A 14,395-nucleotide genomic window follows, 5' to 3' on the forward strand; every position below is an offset into this window, starting at 1 on the left:
TTTTTCCCTAGGGTATGCACTAGGTACAAGTTGTATAAAATGGAAAATTCCTCTTCTAATACAGGTACTTAATGAATTTTCAGGGTATGCATTGCGTTTATGCATCTATTATAGGAAAAACATTTAAAAGCACAAAAGTATTGTAATTAAATCATTGATAATAGAAAGTACACAAAAGATGTATACAAATTTGTACGGAACCCTCGGTGGGTAAGTCTGACACACTTGTCCGGTTTATTTTTTTAAATCACACTAATATTATTAAGGCGAAAGTTTTCCTTTACGCTGCGGCTACTGAAGCGATTTGGCTGTAATTTGGAATGGAAATAGATTTTAATTTGGATTAACACAAACTTTCATCCCGGAAAAATCCATAGTTCTCGCGGGATTTTTGAAAAACAGAATTCCACGTGGGCGTTCGCTGGTATTTAATACAACAGAACCTCGAGGTTTCATCCGCGTAGTTCCAATTCCCGTAGGGATGCGGGAAATAAAATAGCCTATGCTACTCCCTTATAATATAGCTTTGTAATGGTGAAAGAATTTTTCAAATCCGTCCAGAAATTTTTGAGTTTATTCGTTACATACAAAAACAACAAATCTTTCATCTTTTTAATATTAGTGTAAATATCAAATGAGTCTTTGATAAATGCGTCGTTTGCATTACAATGTAATGTTTGAAGTATGCAAGTGGGTAATATAATACGGTTTGCGGCGCGAGGCGGCTGATCGTAACAGAGTCGTAATAACGCCGTACTGCGCCACTGATGTGACGTAGCACCGAGTGGGCCACATTGATTTCATTAATATAACTAGAGACTAAAGGTCGTAGCTCATTAGAGCCATCCGTTCACTACTACTACAATACATCAACTCCGTACCATCACCGGATCGCCTCGCTCACGAGTTGTCCACGCGCGGACTGCGATTGGACCACTCGATAGCTCGCTGTTGGCATGCTTGCCTCGCATGAAACTCGGAAGTCCGTTGACCACGCGACGTTCACTGGTGACAACGCGGCGTCCATCCGTGGTCCACCTGTCGACTACAAGTGGGCGCCTAGCGACGAGGCGGTGTGGATCTAATGAGCTACGACCTTAAAAACCTTTAATTCTGTTAAAAAATCTTTAACGGTGATTTTCAAAGGGTTCCCTCGAAGCACTTGTCTGCTGGGGGATAATTTTTATATCTTATACTCTTCCGATCCGAGACTGGGTCGCAAACTGTGACCCTCATAAAAAGGACCAAAGTCACTCAGCGGGCGGTGATGCGATCTATGTTTAGAGTTTCTCTGCGTGATCGAATCAGAAATGAGGAGATTCGCAGAAAAAGCATTGTCACTGACGTAGCTCAGTGAGTCGCCCAACTGAAGTGGCAATGGGCAGGCCACATAGTTCGAAGAGCCGATGGACGTTGGGGTACTAAACTACCAAGGTGCTGGAATGGCGACCCCGCACTGGAAAGCGCAGTGTAGGTCGACCGCCCACTAGGTGGACCGAGGACATCGAGCGGGTTGCAGGAAGCCGCTGGATGCTGGCGGCTTGAGGATGTTTTGTTTGGAAGTCCATGCAAGAGGCCTATGTCCAGCTGTGGACTTCCATCGGCTGTTAATGATGATGATAGTGATGATGGTCTTTTTTTTTTTATAAACGAATATTTGCCATAGTTTATGAACAATATTCCTATTTCCCTCCTACAACTAGTCGGGGAAAACTATATTAGGAGTGGGTACGACAATAGACCAATGAGGCGGGGATCGAACCATCACCCCTCGGAGTCCGACTTGAGGTCTTGTGATGGGGTCGTTGTCGGTTTTTCGCATGTCACAGGATGCCACTGTGACACACACAGCCACTGATGGAGATTTGGCTACGTTTCTATACGTATATACCTATCTAAATATTCTATACGTGGCACACTGCTCTGTTTAAAATGAAAATGGATTTGATAACAGTGGTAATTCATAGACGTTGCAGGGGCACCCCCAGGGTTTACCCGCTGAGTGTCAAATTCTCTAAACGCATAGAGTTTAAATTCGACACTCAGCGGGTGAACAATCCCCTGGGGGCGCCCCTACAATGTCTATGAATTCCACTGTTAGACCTGTTGCGATGATAGATAAACATCCTAATAGATAGTTCTTCTATTATGCCATTTTTTAATAATAATTTTTATTTTGGGGCGGATGTAGTTTATAGTTAGGAGACGTCTGCTAAGAAGGGATTTTGCAACAGGGCCGGTTTAAGGAGGTCTAAGGGCAGATGAAGTCGCGCCGTCCGCTAGTAAAACGAATATATAAAGTGTGAGTTGCATCACCAAAAAAAGGCCACTTGTCAAAACAAATCAAATTTTAAAGTGGCTACCCGTCAAAACAATTAAAATTTCGACTTGAAAGTGGTAACTTCTTATGGGCGGGTAAACCGTTTCGTAACGTAACGCGTTACGGCGCCACTCCCTTTCCTCACGCATACGGCAGCAGGTTCAAGTTATCACTTCTGTAGAGCGTTCCGAGACGTTTTTTTCATTGAACCGAGGGTTCAATACACTCATCGGTTAGGTATAGACTGCGGACTGCGGTTGTACTGCGGCATATGAAGCCTGGAACAAATCCGACGTGATGTAACACCTCAGAGAGGCGAGCTTCTTTGACCTACTATTGACCTTTTGAACCACGTTCGACTGAGCTTATTATATTACTAGCGGCCGCTTGAGCTTTCGCGTTAAACTCTTTTTTTTTTTTTTTTTTCAAAATTTTTGGTATACAAGCGTTTGATAAAACGATTGATAGACAGCGCGTTGGTGCGTAAAACTGAAAGAAGAAAAAAAATGTTTATTTTTTAAAGTGTATACACACCACAATGTATAAGCACTACTAGCTGACGCCGCGCGGTTTTACCCGCGTGGTTCCCGTTCCTGTAGGAATATGGGGATAATATATAGCCTATAGCATTCCTCGATAAATGTGCTATCTTACACTGAAAGAATTTTTAAAATCGGCTTAGTAGTTTCTGAGATTAGCGCGTTCAATCAAACAAACAAACTCTTAAGCTTTATAATATTAGTGTAGTGTCTGGTGCCTCAACCACCTGCGATTCACTAACTAGCTTTTTTCAGTCATTCTTAGTCACGTGATTTCGTATTCACTATTTATTTAATGTAAACTGATCAAAATTGTGATTATATGTAAAAAATGAAAGCTGGTGCCTTCTGTCAACCTTTTCTACTGGCATATTCACTAATTCTGTCTTTGTTAACAAACTATTAAAATAAACTACAAATCAACTGTGACATGTCTCTATACCTAATAACAACGAGGGTTGTCAATAGGCACCGAATGATATTTGTTACATACAATCTCTATTTCGTATAAGTCAACTAAAAAACGTCAAAAACTCCAAAGTTAGTGAATTAGCCTACTGCATATCATATACTAACGGACACCCGCGACTTCGTCCGCGTGGAATTCAGTTTTTCACAAATCCCGCGGGAACCATGAATTTTTCCGGAATGAAAAGTAGCCTAAGTGTTAACCCAGAGTAAAATTTATTTCCATTCCAAATTTTAGCCAAATCGCTTCAGTAGTAGCGGCGTTAAAGAGTAACAAACATCCCAACAAACATTCATACAAACTTTCGCGTTTATAATATTAGTAGGATGACATTTCCCAGTTGACATGAGGGCTTTTACGGAATACGAAAAATGCATTTGTTATTGATTTGATGTTAACTATATTAGGTAGCTTACATACTTTGTTAGTGGTCGGCTGGCCCTGTTGTGGGCCTTAAGTAGGCTGATTATTATATTACTTCACGAAAGGATGCTTGGTATATCCACTACCACTTCATCAAACGTACTTCCCGGAATAGATTGACCATACATTTTTCAAAAAGCTAACGTGACTGTATACACGCTTTAATAAATGACTCGTCAAAAAATTTCCTCAAGACAACATGTAGGTAATTAATTCTACTGTTTTAGGTAAACGTCTACGCAGTAGAGTAGCCTTCGGTGACGTGGCTTGGGTAATAATATGTCTTGAGCAATCTTATGTACTAGCAGACGCCGGCGACTTCGTCCGCATGGAAACTTCGGTCTATGAACCACCGTGGGTCTTTTCCCATGCGGCCACAACATTATTATCAATATGAGTAGGATATCTATATATATAAAATTAATCCAAATTTCCCTTGGTCACGCCATCACGCGTGAACGCGATTGGACTATTTTTTATGTGTTTGTCAGGAGAAGGTTCTTATGACAGAAAAAAATTAAAAAAATGTAGGGTTACTTGAAAGTTTAAATCGAGTTTCACGCGGATGAAGTCGCGGGCGTCCGCTAATATATAAATAAAGTGTCAGGCACTTCCATCTTTCAATTATGTGCATTTTAAGAAATTAAATAGCACGTGTCTTAATCGGTGAAGGAAAACATCGTGGGGTAACCTGCATACTAGAGAATTTTCTTAATTCTCTGCATGTCTGAAGTCTGCCAATCCGCATTGGGCCAGCGTGGTGGACTATTGGCTTAACCCCTCTCATTCTGAGAGGAGACTTGTGCTCAACAGTGGGCCGAACATGGGTTGATAATGATGATAGTGATAAATTAAATTGATGTGTCTGTCTGTTTCTAAATAAATATGTTTTCTCAGCTGAGTATAATTACTCGTCAAGAGACTAAAATTCAATCAATGTTTTTTTTTAATTTTTGTCTGTCTGTCTGTCTGGTTTGTCCGGATCTTTGGAACGTCTAAACCGATTTCTCTGGGACTTTCACTGGTAGATAAAGGAGGTTATTGCTTGAGCAACCGTTAGATGTTTATTCCGGAAAAAAAACATGTTTCATACGGGATTGATTTGTGTAAACTGAATTTTTACGTGGATGAATTCGCGTGCTACTAAGTATAAATAAGAGTTCTCTTTTTAAACGTTGATACTTACTTGATGGAGGTACTCTACAACATGCAAGGTATCCTAATTATGTTCATCTGCCTCCTTCGAGTAAATATATCTACTATCTATACTTCTATACTAATATTATAAACAGGTAAAGTTTGTGGTATTGTAGGGGGTAATCTCTGGATCTACGTAACTGATTTTGAAAATTCTTTTACCACTAGAAAGCCACGTTATATGTGAGTGTCGTACTCATATATAATGTGTAATAATATAAAGCTGAAAAGTTTGTTTGTTTGTTTGCTTGAACGCGATAATCTCGGGATTTTCTGGTCCGATTTGGAAAATTCTTTCAGTGTTAGATAGCCTATTTTTCGAGGAAGGCTACATTATCCCCGTATACTACGGGAACAGGAACCACGCGGGTGAAACCGCGCGGCGGCAGCTGGTAGGTTATATATTTAACTACGCTGGTCAAAACCGCGTGGCGTCTGCTAGTATCGAATAAATTGACTGTGAATATGACCTTTATACTCGTATATACTAGTAATCACATGTCCTCCCCAAATCGTCGGTTAAGGTTTGTTTATAATCGAGATAAACCCTAATTACGCTAACGCCATGTAAGGCGCGGAATGTTGTTACATCAATTGCGATAGCCGATATCACTGACGCCTCGCAAGTCCTTCCGAGTACAGATGCCGTCATACTTATCGTCAGCTGTAATGCACCTTAACTATTAGGCTGATCGAGGACTGAGCGTTTTGTTAACGGTTCTTTAAACATAAAATTGGATTCTGAAATATTCGTTTATATTTGTTTTATATACAGTCTGAAATATTTGTTTTATATACAGTCCACATATATCCTAATTATGTAACGTTGCGAGGCTCGGAATGTTGTTACATCAATTGCGATAGCCGATATCACTGACGCCTCGCAAGTCCTTCCGAGTACAGATGACGTCATACTCATCGTCAGTTGTAATGCACCTTAATTATTAGGCTGATCTAGGACTAAGCGTTTTGTTAACGGTTTTTAACATTAAAATGGATTGTTGAATATTCGAATTTGTTTACAGTCTAGATAAATCCTAATTAATGCTGTCACATTAACTGCGATGCGATAGCCGATATCACTAACGCTTTCAAGTCCTTTCGAGTACAGTAAGATAGAAAGAAAAATATAACTTATAACTGAGCTTTCTTATATTCTATAAGAAAAAAAAAGAAAAGCGCACTGACCAAATAAAGGTCTCCCATTCATCTTAAAGCTGCGGGGTTTAAAAGGGTGAGTAGAGATGCCGTTATATTCAATTAAATTTGGTTGCTATTAGCACTATCCTGCTTTACGAACCGGTGGTAGAGTCACAACAGATCTGACAAATCTGACTTTTCATAATTTCTTAGGAGGTGACAATGCCTTCAAAGTGACCAGAATTTAGCACTTACAAAGTTATTTTTCGCTTTTTAGTTTATTTTTGTGATTTTTAAGTCGGTTAAATTTTTTTGTTTTTGTTTATTTAATGCATCACTGTGTTGGCACCGCCTTCAAAGTGATCAGAAGGTAAAAAAAACATACGCGTCGAATTTAAAAGCTCCTCCTTTTTTGAAGTCGGTTAATATTGTATTTAAGCTAAGCCTATAATAAATAAATAAATTTTCAGTACCCGACAAATGACCGGCGGATAAGGCGTTGGCTTTATCCGTCCCATAGGTAGGCAAAAAGAAGCCATACCTCTATTTTCTTTCTTTCCTTTGTTTCCATGCATCCCAAGTGTGCAATATGTCCGTATATGTGTGTATGTGTCCGAAGTTTGTTTGTTTTTTTTTTAACAAAAAAATAGTAGTATTTATTATATCTATCAGTCGATGTAGGCTATTGATTTTGCTACAAACAAACAAACAAACGTCATAAACGGACTTTGACTTTGCGTATATTTTTTTGCACACATGGTATATATGAGGACGTTTTCACTTTAATGGTGTCCCTTAAGTTCATAGTCAGCTTCTTAAAAATTTATGCAAGGTTGCATGTATATTTTGAATGGAGAAAAACGCGAGTATTGCAAAAATAACAAGGCTTATTCTATTTACTTATAGCTACATCATATCACGTAATTATGGACTTTGGACTATTAAATATATAATAAAGAGTGTTTAAAAATAACTATGTTTATAACGCATAAGCGTTTTTTAGCTAAGTGTGTCACGTGCCTAACACTCTGCATTTTCTGTGCCTTTATCGCTGCTCTGTTATGAATGAAGTATGGGCCAGTGTCACACAAACGCTGCACGATTTAGGATTGACATTTCGCGCGCTTTTTTAATTTTTTTTTTTTTAATTTTTTGGTGTCAACCGGAAGTGTTGTTTGAAAACTTTTTAGTGTCGTTTGAAATATACGAATATAATTATTTTGATTCTACATAATTGAAAGAAAACTATTTTGATATTTTGCGAGATTTTTGGTTTGTTGTTTTTTTTTGAGTGTTTTGTCTAACTGTTTGGTGCAAAAAATGGTTTTACTTTTTTTAAGAAGCAATTTTTTTTTGTTTTTAGCTATTTATGTAATACAATGGAAGTATTAAAGTTTAAAGTGCTAATTTTTGTTAGTTAAGTACTCTACCCTCCCTCTGATAGCTAAACGGTTGTTTATCGCGAAAAAAAAAACACAGAACTAGGTAGTTTATTAATCTATCACGGTTAAGTAGTAATTAAAATTGAAAGAGTTGTAGTCGATCAACTGCGCATGGCCCCACATGCAAATTCAATCTGTACAAACAACCACAAACAAATCTGTACAAAATGTACAAACCAAATTCATCACGAAACCGAGGACCGCTTGATGTACATAGCTAAATTTGCCAGGGAGTTAGTTTATAGTTAGTAGGTATCCACTAAGAACGTATTTTGCTATAGGGCCGGTGTAAAGAGGTCTCAGGGCGGACGTAGTTGTGAGTGTCCGCTAATTAGACATAAAACAAATTATGGTAACTGTTATATATATAGATTTTGTTTCGCTGGTTTTTCCTTCCCGCCAATTTTTCCACTCCTAAATAACAAAGTTTAGTATAATTTGGTTTATTATACAGGGTGATTCGGTCTTTAGTGCGGATATTTTTTTTCGTGGTTCTGTATCATTAATAGAATATAAATCTACAAACAGTTCGATATATTTTAATTTTTTTTTAATTTATGTCTCTAAAATAACAAAATAATGTACATATTATTACTAAACAAGATATATTCAGCTTAAAAGTGATCTGGTGACGTTCTTTAGGTATCAAACGAAAATAAAATAAACGCACAATAGGGTGACCCTAAAATTCTGTTCAAAAGTAAATAACTTTAGCTAACGATAATTTTGTTATTTTTGAGTTAAAAAAAAAAGAAAAAATACGTGATCATTAAATTTTGTTTATGTACAAAATATAAAAATATCCGCACTAAAAAAATTTTCTTCCTGTATATTAGAGTTTGATTAGAAAACTATTTATTGCAAGCTCTACAATAATTTGTACTAAATCCGCTTCCGCCATTGACAGTGACAGTTCGCGTACACTTGTTATTTTTTTTTTATTTACATGCAAAAACTCGGCAAAGGTGTGCAATTTAAGTGCTTGAATTACATAAATATGGACAATTTAACATGTTGGTAATCGTTCAACGTGGGATGGATCTTGGGTATGTGGCTATTTGATTTTTGTGGTTATTTTTTTATTATATTAAATCTAATTCGGGACGTTGCTTTCTCTTTGAATGTAGTAGTAAAATGCATAGATGAAACGCGTTGTTAAATTATTTTGAGTGGCACAGTAGGGGGCGTGTGGCATAGAAACCAGTTTACCAACAAATTGTTTGTTAGAAACCACTCACAGAGAAGTTATAAACATGTAAGATTAAGACACTTAATTTAATAATAACATTATTATTTTTAATTGCCAAAGAATAAAATTAAATGCCAAAGATTATTTATTTGTACACACAAAGCAAAATAGCTAACTAAATAAAGCTTTTCTTTTATATTTAAGAATTCATTAATTTTAAATAAGTTTATATTTACATTAAATTATTTTAATACTATCGAACAGGCTGTATGGACACAGATCTTTGCCTGTCCATTGAACGCAAAACGAAAAATATAATAAAATTAACTATGTAATTATTATATTATGAAATTTATTATAACTTAATGAATCTACTATTGGCTAGCAAAGTAGATTCTACTCAGAAAAATCCCAATAAATATATTAGGATAGTACACACCTCACTATCTAGTCCCAAAGTAAGATTAGGCTATGTGTTCTGTCTACTAAAATTGCTATTTTTATCATATGTTTATATACTTATATTATGTATAAACAATCATAGATTGCATCATTACTTACCATCAGGTGAGAATAGTCAAGGGCTAACTTGTATAGAATGAAAAAAAAACACACAAGCACAATAATTTACAGTTGTCAGACTCGAACCCACGGCCGTGTAAGCAGAAATAAGGGTCACCCACTGTGCCACACAATATAATTATTAAAAATTATTTATTATTCTTAATGATAAATATTATACTACTAAGAATTAAGATATTATTTATATAAAGATAAATATTTTATTTATAAGATAAACATACGTAGGTGTTATGTCAATTATTTACAGTCATCTTTTCCTGTCCACAGCGTAGGCATTAGGTATAAGGTAGGTATCTAATCCTGAGACTCCCGAACGGAATTATCTCGACTGTGGCCTCGCGACTCGACAAGAATAGTTGTAAACAGGATATTCGATATTTGCAATGAATTGCTCTCAATTTAACTACAGAATTGCGCTTCAAATGTTGCCCCGTACGGTATAAACGGTTTGTTTTGAAAGGTACTGGATAGATTTCATCATCATCATCATATCAGCCGATAGTAGTCCACTGCAGGACATAGGCCTTTTGTAGGGACTTCCAAACATCACGATACTGAGCCACCTGCATCCAGCAAATCCCTGCGACTCGCTTGATGTCGTCAGTCCACCTGGTGGGGAGTCTACCAACACTGCGCTTACTAGTGCGGGGTCGCCATTCCAGCACTTTGGGACCCCAACGTCCATAGGCTCTTCGAACTATGTGCCCCGCCCATTGTCACTTCAGCTTTGCAACTCGTTGAGCTATGTCGGCGACTTTGGTTCTTCTGCGGATCTCCTCATTTCTGATTCTATCACGCAGAGATACTCCTAACATAGCTCGTTCCATCGCCCGCTGTGTAATTCTGAGCCTTCTTCTGAGGCCCATAGTTAGCGACCAAGATTATAGATAGATTTTATAGTATTAATTTATGTTAGATATATCGTTCGGGGAAGTACTACCACTACCTCTAGCTAGTAACTACTGTGGTTAGTAGTTTGTACGCGTAGAAGTACGTGCGAGAGGATTATCAGCAATATCTCATTATAACTTGGTTAAAGAAAGACTTTCGCCTCACTAGAATTGCAGCAAGTTTTTATATGCTGCTATAATAAGATCTTACCAAATTCCGCTAGGCAGGGAGAACAACACGAGCGGAGAAATGGAGTTTTAAGACAGACGTCAACAGATCCGCATCGTACGTATCGTATTTTTAATTTTACGGTAGATTCGTGCGATCCGTACCATTCGGACCAGTAGACGCTCTTGTATGACTTTCATATACAAAGAATACTACAATCCCTACTAAGGTCTAGGATATCCTTAACCCTACGCCCATTGGTCACAAGTCCAAGGTTCTGTTCGGAATTTTTCTCTCTGCCAAGCGATGGACCCAGCACCCGCACAGTGAATTTATGGAAATATGCTAAGATAGTCGTCTCATCTTCACTTGCTCTAAGGTATCTTGCTATACGGTATTTTCGTTTGGTTTATTGGAATGATCAATTTTTATGGCAATTTTAGTATGTCTATGGGTCAACCTTTGCCTGTTATTAAAAAAAATATTAACTCGTGTTGTCTTGCTCTGCAGATGACATCCGGCCTCCACGGCCACGGTCACCAGATCTCGCAGCCGGCGCACCACCTCGACTCCAGCGTGCTGCCCGCCAAGGAGAAGACTGTGCATGGCAAGGAAAAGACATTTAAGGTACTACAACATTGACCTCTTATAATGAAAAGCACGCAAAATCATGTAGAAAATTTCATATAAAAATTGGTCAATTTTGCTTTGACAGTTTTAGAATTATTGGTAAAGAAAATTATACCTAAAGGCCTTTAAATGTAGTCCAATATTCAATAAAAACCCAAATTCAGAGCAAATTCAATCTTAAGAATTGAGTTTAAGGTTGAATTTGCAAATGTGACTACTTGAATTGAGTGTCAAGAAGCTGTGTTTGGCACACATCGTGTAGGGATGTTTTTTGGTCGCTGATTGTACATCCACTTTTTAATAGGAGATCGATTACTACAATGATAATAATTAAGCCTCAATAGCTAACGGTAAGAGCGGTCGAACTAATCACTGAGGGTGGTGGTTCGATCCCCGCCCCGTTGGTCTATTCCCGTACCCACTCCTAATACAGTCTATCCCGACTAGTTGGAGGGGAATGGAAATATTGGTCATTATTTAGAAACAAGATATATTAAATATTCTAGTTTTCGAAGCGTTAGCGATCGTAGAAAGAGAATCGACGTTCCACTTGGCTAGGAGGGGTGTTCCTATAGATCGAGTACCTACTTTAAACGTTTTATTGGCAATAAAATGTGAAAGTAAAGACCTCGGCATCTGATAAGTATGTGGTAAACGATAACGCTGAGATTTATTAACTTTTACACCATGAAAGTGTAAAATCTATAACTTATGCTCTACTAAGTTATAAAATGGTCATACTTCTTTTTACCTTAGTAATAGATAATTATAAATATATATATATATGTATATATATATAATAATAATAATATATATATATATATATATATATATATATAGATAATTGTAGAATATTGTGTAATCATTTTAGCGTTTTTTGTCTTAACGGTATGTCGTGGCAAGGTATAGTACCTTACAGCTATACAGCTCGTGCGGTTTCACTTGACAACTGGTCTGATGATATTTGTATGGATATGTTTGGTAACCAAGTAAATGCGCACGGGTTATATGTCGTGAAGGCAAAATGACATATTTGTCGAGTAATAAGCATCAAACCTTAAAGGAAAGTTAGGGGGGTAAAAACCTAGTTACCCCCCTACCGGCAAAGACGTAACTACCGGCAAGGCTCAGTGGTTTAGCGTTTCGCTACGATGCCGCGTGGAAACCGTCAGAGGTAGGTATGGGTAGAATAAACATGTACTTCTTCCACGTAACCTGCATACCCGAGAATTATCTTAATTCTCTACGTGTGTAAAGTCTGCCAATCCGCATTGAGCCAGCGTGGTGTAATCCACCAGGCCTGACCCCTCTCATTCTGAGGGGAGACTTGTACTCAATAGTGATATCAATATATAAAATACTCAATAGTGAGCCAAATATGGTTTGTTAATGATGATTATGATGAGTGCTCAATAATAGACTTAAGGCAAGTACATCTGGCAAGGCGCAATACAATGGCATGGCTGTGTAAATGAATGCCTATTTAGATAACTAGCGGCGCCCGCGACTTCGGCCGCCCTCAGACCTCTTTAATCCGACCCTATCGCAAAATCCGTTCTTAGTCTACCTACTAACTATAAACTACCTTCCTGCTAAATTTCAGCTTTGTACATCAAGCGGTTTTCGAGATTTCGTGATGAATGACCTTTCGCATTTATATATTAAGATTTAATAATATTGATGACTTATAGAATGTGTGATACTTCGCCAGGTGGTGATGGGAGGCGAGGTGGGTGTGATAAAGACACCGGTGTTGGGCCCGCGGCCCTACAACGCGCTGGCCATCATCCACACGCAGCAGAGCAACACCTTCGACATGCTCAACTCGCTCACCACCAGTGTCGTGAGTACAGCCTTCTTGTTTCTGAAAATGAGAAACGTTTAGGGCTTGTAGGCCCAGGATCAGATCATACTGAGCTCCGCCCCAGCTCTGGATAGCGAGGAGTCGCAGTCAGTGAAGGAGCACTGATCAGACTGAATAAAAAGCAAAATCCATTTATTTCAAGCAGGCTCTGTTTACAAGCACTTTTGAAACGTCAGTTGACTATTTGTAAAGATTCCACCACTGGTTCGGAAGGCAGGTTCTGCTGAGAAGAACCGCCAAGAAACTTAAGTTTACAGTTGATGACAACATTACATTTTCTTATAGTTTTTTAGTCTTTCCTGTGTGAAGGTGGAAGCTGATCCAATCGCCTCCAAGCACATTTATCATTTAGGAACTCATCAATGGTGTAGTAATATCGACTAAGTAAATGTTTTTTTATCACATTGCTTAAAGTTATGCATTGGCAGGTCCATCACATAAACATAAACGACTCATAGGCCAAAGATGCCTCAGCCTCGAAAGAGGCTGGAAGAAATCACCGGGAGAGCAAGTTCCCCTGCGTCTTACTCGGGCAAGGAGGCCAAGCCTCGAGGCCCGTATCCCCACCTGACACTCTCGAGAGGAGATGACCCCACTGACTGACCAGAATCACCCCAACGCGGGGTTGCGAACGCCGTCGGATCCAAATATTGTACGAGACACTGTCCCAGTGCAGGGTCGACAATTACGCCTAGCATGTGACTAACGACATTTCTCGTGAAGAGAAATAGACACATTGATCGATAATAAGTATTTCTTTTGTCACGACAAGACGTAGATCCTAGGGTTACAGTACGCCATATTCTTTGTAACGATTTGTCGCGATCTGTTAAAGCTTGGCCGTAATCTTGTTTAGTTTAGTTTTTTTACATTAAAGTCAGTAACGTCAGGGGACAGGGTTGGTCCGCTACCTTGTTTCTAAACTATTTCGTCTTTCGTACCAAGTGTATGGGCAAACCTCCGTCTCCCACGGGAATTGATCAGGTTTTTGCTACCGCGGTCAGCAAAGCAATAGAAAACAGACAAAAACGAAAATGGCGGCGGCGACGCGCGCACCATAAAGTTGCCTGCTCAATTTTCAAAGTTTGCGGCGTCTACACCAAGACCTCTAGAAAGGGGGAAGGGAGAGATCAGAACCAGACGGATCATTTTCCTCTTTCGTCAGCTATTATAGCTTGGCAAATTGGTTCGTAACACTCCCGATGGTCCGCGCGGGCCGGGACGGTAGCAATGCCCCGCACGACTTTACATCCGCGCATTCCTTTCCCCCCGTCCCCGCATATTATGGGAGTGTCATTAACAAACTTGCCAAGCTAAAAAATAATTTGTAAAACATGCTGTGAAGAGTATATTATGAATGAAGAAAAGGTAAGTATAGACAATAATACAGAAAACTGGAAATACCTTTCACTTCTAACATCAAGATAAAAAATAATGCAAAGGGTTCGTTGTTCGACCGTAACAGACAGCCTTAACCCAAATTCACAAAACAATCTTGATATAACAACACAAGTACCAATCGACCCTCGAAAAATCATTAC

At 38.5% G+C, this 14,395-nt stretch overlaps 1 protein-coding gene across 3 annotated transcripts in view; it reads left to right on the forward strand.

Moving 5' to 3' along the window:
* LOC112056296 (uncharacterized) overlaps positions 1-14,395 on the forward strand; it is a 70,923-nt gene that overhangs the window by 9,936 nt on the left and 46,592 nt on the right. For all 3 annotated transcript variants that reach the window (XM_052889397.1, XM_052889399.1, XM_052889398.1), the window contains exons 4-5: positions 10,871-10,987; positions 12,702-12,833. In XM_052889397.1, coding sequence (XP_052745357.1) covers positions 10,871-10,987; positions 12,702-12,833 — 249 coding nt within the window. The remainder of the gene's footprint in view (positions 1-10,870; positions 10,988-12,701; positions 12,834-14,395) is intronic.

The sequence above is a fragment of the Bicyclus anynana genome, chromosome 25, assembly GCF_947172395.1.
Source record: "Bicyclus anynana chromosome 25, ilBicAnyn1.1, whole genome shotgun sequence".
In the NCBI taxonomy this organism is placed as follows: Eukaryota; Metazoa; Arthropoda; class Insecta; order Lepidoptera; family Nymphalidae; genus Bicyclus; species Bicyclus anynana.